This window comes from Aphidius gifuensis, linkage group LG2, assembly GCF_014905175.1.
Source record: "Aphidius gifuensis isolate YNYX2018 linkage group LG2, ASM1490517v1, whole genome shotgun sequence".
NCBI classification, from domain to species: Eukaryota; Metazoa; Arthropoda; class Insecta; order Hymenoptera; family Braconidae; genus Aphidius; species Aphidius gifuensis.
In genome coordinates, this window is record NC_057789.1 from 14,264,036 (window position 1) to 14,272,992 (window position 8,957).

The 8,957-nt window shown below is 29.0% G+C and overlaps 1 protein-coding gene across 1 annotated transcript; it reads right to left on the minus strand.

Moving 5' to 3' along the window:
* Positions 1 to 1,620: 1,620 nt before the first annotated feature.
* LOC122850412 lies at positions 1,621 to 2,877 on the minus strand. The gene has a single exon (XM_044149563.1). The coding sequence runs from the start codon at positions 2,875 to 2,877 to the stop codon at positions 1,621 to 1,623; it is 1,257 nt and encodes a 418-aa protein (XP_044005498.1).
* Between the last annotated feature and the right edge of the window lie 6,080 nt (positions 2,878 to 8,957).

The window sequence follows — 8,957 nt, forward strand, 5'->3', positions numbered from 1 at the left end:
AAATCTTGTTCTATTTCAATTGTTTCAAAAGATGTATACGTATTTGTGAACATTTCAAATTTTTTTTTTAGCAACTTCAACAGTTCTTTATTCGAGATCAACCTATTTGTTTTTTTCACGGTTATATCATTATATAAATTCAATTTAAAAAATTCATGTCTATCTCTAAACAGCTCATTAAAACATTTCTGAACAAAACAACCGAGACTAATAGATTATCACTATTTATACGTATAATTATGCTTACTTTTTTTAAATCTCTTTCCATTCTATTTGTTTATCGTATCAACTTTCAATAGAAATAAAAGTTTTAGCTGTCAATAAATTAATTTTTTAAATTGAAAAATTGATCTATCTTTTGTTTAAAATTATGATTTTTTTTTTTTTAATTTTTTTTATTTGTTATTCGAATATTTCTTTGAATACATAATTTTTAACTATATTGTCATCTCGTTGTTCTCCTAAAAATATTCGCAATGAATCATATGATCTTACTCTTGAAAAAGCTACATATAATTGTCCATGATTGAATACATCTTTTCGAAGGTCAACTCCTATTTTATCAAACGTTTGTCCTTGACTTTTATTTATAGTCATTGCAAATGCTATCTTAATAGGAATTTTGTCTACGTTTAAAAGTAAAAGGATAGACACCTTCGCAGTATAGTGTAATTCTATGTATGAAAACTATATTATTAGACCTATCTCCAGTTAAAATACGACATTTCAGAAGATTATTCGAAAGGTCTAGGATTTGTAATCTCGTCCCATTACACAAACCTTCACCTGTACTCAGATTTCGAAGAAGCATAACAATGCAATTCAATCTTAATTTTAATTTATAAGGTGGGAAATTTGGAGGATTCAAAGTATTCAAATACTCCGGTAATAGAACATCTTCAAGATCACTATTATCACAATTTTGTGTACTATCCACACCTGTATAAATTTTCTCTGAGTTTTTGTCTAGAAGCTGCACAACTCTTTCATTTATATCATCTACATCTATATGTCTTGCTGCTAATACAGCCACTTTTGTTAAGTCATCATAATTACGATCATTAATTAACTCTTTAAAAATCGTCTGCACTATATCATCATTCTTATTAGCTAAATACTTGTACGGAATCTCTATATTATCATTATCATCGATCAAAGTTCCATTACCAATATCTAGCAAATATTTTGTAAACTCTACCTCTTCTGGTAGAGTTCTCATGTTTTCAGTTAAAGAAAGAATATTAAAATTCTTCCATAATTGACTATATTTAATTGATAAATTTGTTGTTTCACTTCGTGTACCATTTTTAAGTACTGGCAATAGCTGTCTAAAATCACCACCCATTAGAACTATTTTTCCACCGAACGGTAAATCTAATTTTGTGATATCACGTAAAGTTCTATCAGCTAACTCCATACAATATCTAGGCGCCATTGGTGCTTCATCACAAACTATTACATCAATATTTTCAAGTTCTTTGGCTTCTTTCGATTGCAACTTAATGTTTGATGTTGAATCAGTGTAGATTGGAACAGGCATGCCAAAAACATTATGCATTGTTCTTCCTGCTGGAAGTAATATAGCTGCTATGCCTGTAAAAGCCATTGTAACAATATTTTTTATCTTTTACTCTTCAATAAATGATAAATGGTACTGTAAACATATGTTTTTCCTGATCCACCTGGTCCATCAATATAAAAACATGTTTTTGATGAATCATTTTCACTGTACAATGTTGCATTGATTAGTTGATCAACTATGATCTTTTGTTTGATATTCAAATTTGCATATTGAGCTGAGCCGATTTCTTTATGATTGATGACGATTTCTTTATCATTTATACTATCTATTTTCTCAAATTCAATCATCGATGGCATTGTTGGAAATTTACTAAGATCTGATTTTTCTCTTAAAAGAAGGTTATTTATTTCTCGATATGCTCTTGCATATGATTGAGTCAAGCTATGTTTTCTTTTAAAATCATCAGCCATGAAGTCTTTACGATCTTCCCAAAGCTTCTCTGGATTAACAGGATGGCAATAAATCAAAATACGAACGAATAAATTCCGCACTTGATGAGGCATCATCCACACACCACCTTCTGTCATTGCACGATCCCATTCTTCATCGTCTTCAATTAAGCCTAATGCCAAACATGCACTGTGATAACTGTCATGTGTTACACAATCAATCACTCTGATATTTTCGAAACTTGTAGCTCCTTTAACTGTTAATAGCAGTAATCTCAGGTAGAACAATTCAACTTGACTCGGACTAATAGAATACATTCTCCCAATAACGTTGAAATGTTTTTTACGTTTTTGCCATGGACCTGATCCTTTTTTAAATACATAATGTTCAGAGATTTCTGCATAAGTAAATGTCTTAGCCAACGGATCACGTTCATTGAAAGCAAAATAATCCATTAACATTGTATGTTGGTCCATTGCTGCACGTATAGACTCCTCACCAGCTTCATCAGTCAAAGTAACATTTTGCTGATTCGACAAATGCACTGGTAATCTTATTATAGAATGACTTTTTTGTTGCAATGGTCTCCCAAAAATCCGATCACATGCTTCAACAGGACCTACATATCGAGTCTCTATATGATTTTTAATTTCATCATGTTCAATATTTTTATTAGAATCAATTAAAACGATTGAAGCGGCATCATGTCCTTTATATATATATTTGTATAGATATTTTATTGCTTTGATACTCGACACTACTTCTACATTTATATGACAATCAAATAACAATAATAATACAGAATTATAAGAAACAACGTACTGGTTATCAATAGATTTTCCATTTGGACCTAGACAAACACCAGTATTTCTACGACGATACGTTGGATATCCATTTTCATCCATTAATGTTTCTTTTTGAAATAATTTCGGGAAATTCTTTGAACATTTATTTTGATCGTTTCTGCACTAATCTCCACGCGCATGAATCATATTTTTAATGATAATATCATGAAGTCTAGGATTTGAATCTCTATCTGGAATTTCTGCAGCAATGTATTTATCGACGATATTTGGAGTGCTGATTTTACTATTTTGTTTTAGCGTTATTAAAATATGAACATGTGGTAATCCTCTTTTTTGATATTCAACCACATAAACATACGCTTGAACTTCACCAAAAAGTTTTTCTTTTTCAAGTTTTTTCATCAATTCATCTTTTTTTATATTAAAAACACGTGAAACTATATATGGTCTGTCTGAAGCAGTCTGACCATATAATAAATTTTCTTTGATTTCTCGCCAATTTGGATTACATGTCATTGTTATAAATAAATCTGGTTTACCAAAACGTCTTACTATGGACATTGCATCTTGGTAATGTTGAAGCATATTCCGTGGAGAGCCCGTGAAAGTTGATGGAAGAATTACTATTTTTCCAAAACGTCCATCACTTTCGTTCACTCTTTGTTGCAAATGATCAATAAGCCCTTGATAACTGTCTGCACGAATTTTTTTTGATTTATTCGACAGAAATTCATTCTATCTTTTTCAATTTTGACATAACTATCAATCACCCATTGCTGAAATAGTCTTCCACCCATTAAGAATATATTCTCATCCCGAGTTGCCATTCTATACTTAGTATAAGCAGCTATTGAAACACGTTTTGATTTATTAACACATGGAATATCTTTGTGCCATCCTCTTGTACCGTATGGATAATACAATGGATACACCATCGGTTCAACATTTGGATCCATTGAGCTAACATATTCTACTTTTTTAGTGTTTTTATTATGTATTGTTACATACGATTCAGGAATATCTCTATCAGCAGTCGTTGTAAAAATTGCAGCAACTTCATTAATTCTCTGCTCATTGTATCGTCGAGTATCCATTCCAGGCTTTAAAGAAAATATTAATTTCATTTCTGGTTCTATTTGTTCATTATTGTTCAACATCGTTTGTTGCAACTCTTCATGCATCATTCTGTATGATCGAGCAAATACATTTATATCACGAAGAATGTTGCCAATCCCATCTATAATTTCTCTATTCAAACTTGAAACTCCATTCACGCGTGATCGAATGTCAGCAGCTTCATTCTGGTCAATTATGAAAAGTTGACCGAATGAAGGAGTTGCTTCTTCATTTGGATACAAAGAAGTATTTATTTAGTAATAAATTTGACCTTGTATTTTGAAGCAATAAGGGCCAGGACGATTATTCGAACGAAATTTGACTAAATTTGAGTTGAAAGAAGCCAGTGCAAACAATCAAATTATTATACAATCGTATTCGTTCATGAAAAATCCCTGAACATTCGTGACTACGATTGAATAAATCTTTTATAAGTTGAGGTGGATCAGGCAATGACTCAAGTTCAACTTCACCATGATTACAACAGTCATTAAATGAATTCTTTTTATTGTTCACTTCTTCAGATATAAAATGCTTAGCTTTGCAATGTTTGCATATAACATTCATTTCTCCTATATAATTTTCTTGTACATCTAATGGTTGTACCATGAATTTATCATATGATCGTCTATTTTTTTGCTGTTTAGCTCGTTTGAGTCGTTTTAAATTTCTAAACTCTTCTTCTTCTTCAATAGAACGTCTTTTATAATTTGCTGGCATTTTTCAAAAATTGAATGTGCGTAAAACCTGTAATTTTCCATAATTATTTTAACGAACTTAAATTGTAATACCATAAAAAAAAACCACTGAAAAAATGTGAAAATAATTTGAAATTTTTCAACAGTGGCCAACGTCAAAATCTAGAGTAAAGCACAACGTGTATTTTCATGTCTGCTCATCAATTCCCTAACAAAAACCTTTTTTTTTTTATTTGAGTGAGGTAGGTAAATGTTGATTTTCAGATAATGATTTTTTAATATAGACCTGACATATGGTACGCACTAATCTTTTATATAATTTGAAATGCGTTTTTTATTGAGTCAATATTTTATTTATTTATCCAATATCCTTGAATAAATAAATTACTTATTTAAAAATTATTTTTTTTGGTTATTCAAATTCAATAATTTTTTTATTTGAATATATAAATTTAATATACCACATCAATTGCCCTCAGTAATTAATTTATCATGAAAATTAGAAATTTATAAACAAATCGAGCTAATAATCTTGTAATGTATATATATTTATCCTTAATTTTATGAAAAATGCAATACAGCTGATAAAGAAGAGACCAAACATACTTCTTATCTCATTACAATATGGCGACTCATTGATCTAGTCACCAGACTTAGTCTAGGGACCCTTGAGGAGAATAAACCCACATAAAAATACACGTAGTGTTATACTTCCGCTAAAAATACTTTGAAATATACGTTCCGTGCAGTGTTAAGTACGTATAATCTCGGTGTTTCATACAGCAATATCATACATTCCCATTATCACTAAGGAACATCATGGAATGCCAGGAAAAGTTTCATTAGCTTGCCAAAAACAAATAAATACAGTAATTACGAGATTATAATCACACAGATAATTAAACATTACTCAATATCACAAATATATTTTCCCTGTCGTTTTCAATGAGGAACGTATTGATTTTGGAAACCTATTTACCAAGTTGACATGTTTTTCCATATTGGCATACTTTAATATATTCAAGACGAATTAAAAGTAGTCATAATATTAATTGTTTAATTATTTTCTCATATAATGTTTTAATTCTCATAGAATTTTTTATACACGTTGATAAATTTATTTATTATTTATCGTTGTCAACATAAAAAAAAAAACAGTTTGACAGGTGTATACAATGGTGTGTAGTGGTGTGAGTGATTTCACTAAATTATTTACTTCATTTTATAAAAAAAGAGGGCACTTCCAACTATCATACACCTTGCGTAGTATCATACGTATGATACCCAAAAATCGTCGAAAAACTCATCACTGATTCTGTGGTTACCCATTCTGTTTGAAAATTTGAAAACTCTCCCCACTTCAGAGGAAAAGTCACTGATTTCGACTAAACTTACAAAATATTCGCTGAAACTTTAATTTCCCATAAAAAGTTGGTACACTGATTGATTTATGAAACTTTTTGTATACCTATATTCAATAATTGAGAATCATTTCTACAGAATAATTCAACGATTGTGAATATTGACAGTTTTTTTTTTTAAATAGAATTCTTACATTTAAATATTATAAAATTTTTACGCAATTGAAAAAAAAAAATTATTAAACATATTGAAGATCTATTAAAATTCAATTACATTATGCTTATGGCCAAATTTATATTTTTGGTAAAAAAAGTGTCTCTACTTTCGAGAAGTAGGCACTAATTTTGACTGAACTTGCAAAATATTAGATAAAATATTAGATAAAACTTTAATTTCCTATAAAAAGTTGATACACTGATTGATTTGTAAAAGTTCTTGTATTTATCGAATAATTCGGGATCATTATTCCAGGATGATTCAACGATTGTGAAAATTTTGATTTTCAAGTAACTTTTTTTTCTAATTCCTTCGATAGTACGTTTTTTTAGATAAGAATTACACTTCTCCGGTGAAGAAGCGACAGTTTCCTTCCAAATTATTTTGGAGTGGTTGTAAAATATAGGCGTCATCGAACCATCTATTTCCTAATCCAGAATATAATTTTTTTTCCGATTATCAACTGCTGAGTACTACGCGCAAAGAAATAAATCATTGTGACGAAATTACTTTAATCAAGAAGAGCTTTCTTGTCTGAAGAAGCGAACGTCTTGTCCAAATCTGAGATTTCTCTCAGTATACTTACAAAGGAAATTACTCAGGGACGGGTACTTGTGTCCATTTGCAATTCTTTGTAAGAGAAAACGATGAAAAGCTTTAGACTTATTGTTTGTTGTTATAGTCTTTTTGAAACTTGACAATAAGTGTGTCTTATTCAACCATTGATCTACTATATATTTTTTAAATATATTTAAATCAGGCCAATTAACTTCTTGAAATATCGTAGCCGGATCATTTATTAGACAACCCAATATTGCCCTATAAAATAATCCTGGCTGATATGTAATTAAATTAACCCTGCTTATCCTGCTCACTTAGGATACATTAGAAAGGTAGGGGGATAATTCGCGTACCCACACGAAAAAAACATATGAAATTTTTATAAAAATTATATATAATCACTTTATAAAATTCTTATATATAAATTTCATATAAAATTAGGCCAAAAATGGTATAAAATTTTTATATAATTTGCATAAGGTGTATTGTATAAAAGCTTATATATACTATATATATAAATTATATATAATTGTTGTATATAACTTTTATATTATTTTTATATTTATTTTATAAAAAAAATATACAATTTTTGGTTACACGTCAAAAAAAATTTTCCAAAAAAAACTCGACAAAAAAAATCACGACAAAAAAAATTCCGACAAAAAAAATCACGATAAAAAAAATCACGATAAAAAAAATCACGACAAAAAAAATCATGACAAAAAAATAAAAAAAATAAAAATCACGTCATAATAAAATTTTTTTTTCTAAATAATAGATTTAATATTCCATGTTAATTATTGGGCATTCGTCATTCGCCTGACCTCTGGATTGTTGAAAATTTATATATGTTGTTTTGCAGCTGAATTTTTCGAAAATGACGTATTTAGCCGTGTAATGTTAATTCTTTCAAAGCCCCAATTTAATACATGAAATTTTTCCATAAAATGTAGTACTCAATGTATATTCATTAAAATAGTCGAGATTTTTATGTTTTTTCAATTTTTTCAATATTTTGACGAAAAAAAATATTTTAAAAAATTTTAAATATTTTGAAAAAATTGAAAAAAGCATAAAAACGTCTCGGCCCACTCTAATTTTTAATCGAACACACGTGGATTGAGTACCTTATTTTATGAAAAAAATTACATGTATTTAAATTGGGGCTTTTTTTATGAAAGAAGAGAATTAACATTAAAACACTCTACTTTACCGGCTAAAATACGTCACAAAATTTTCGAAAAAATTCAGGCTGCATAAGAAGCCAAAAACAACATATAAAAAAATTTTCAACTCAATCCGAGAGGGTCAGGCAGATGACCAGCTGAATTGACTCAGAATGCCCCATATATAGCTGTTAGATTTTTCACTCATCTGCTAGATAATTATAACTTAGACTTAATAATAGCCAAACAATCAATATCTACATCATTTTACTTAGCTAAATTTTTCACTCAGCTAGATTTTTTACTTAGCCGTAATTGTAGTCAAACAATCAATATCTACATTATTTTACTTAGCTGTAATTAGCTGCAGCTAGTCTTTTCACTTAGCTAGATTTTTCACGTAGCTAGATTTTCTACTTAGGTGTAATTGTAGCCAAACAATCAATATCCACATTATTTTAATTAGCTAGATTTCTTACCTAGCTAGATTTTTTACTCAGCTGTAATTGTAATCTAAACAATCACTATCTACCTTATTTTACCAGCCAAATCTTTTACTCATTTGCTAGATTTTTTTTGTCTAAATTTTTTTTTTCTAAATTTTTGTCGTCGTGATTTTTTTTGTCATGATTTTTTTTATCATGATTTGTTTTGTCGAAATTTGTTTTGTCGTGATTTTTTTTGTCGAGTTTTTTTTTGAAATTTTTTTTTGTCGTGGAATCCAATTTTTATAAAAAATTTTGACCGTATTTCGAATGTCAAAATGTTTGTTACAAACAATGATTATTGAAATATTTAAATAATTGAAAAAAAAAAAATATATTAATTTTATTGTAGAAACCATACAGAAGTAATTAGTTTTTGTTAATTATTCCTAAATCTAAAAATGTCACTTAGCGGGGACCAAACTGAGGTCTACCGGCTAATAGTCGGATAAGCTAACCATTGCGCCACGGGGTTGTACATGAGATATTAAATTCATTTCTCGTTCCTAAGGATTTTGAGAATGCAATGATTGAAATATTATTTTTTCAATTATAGAGATATTTGGCTACTTAGA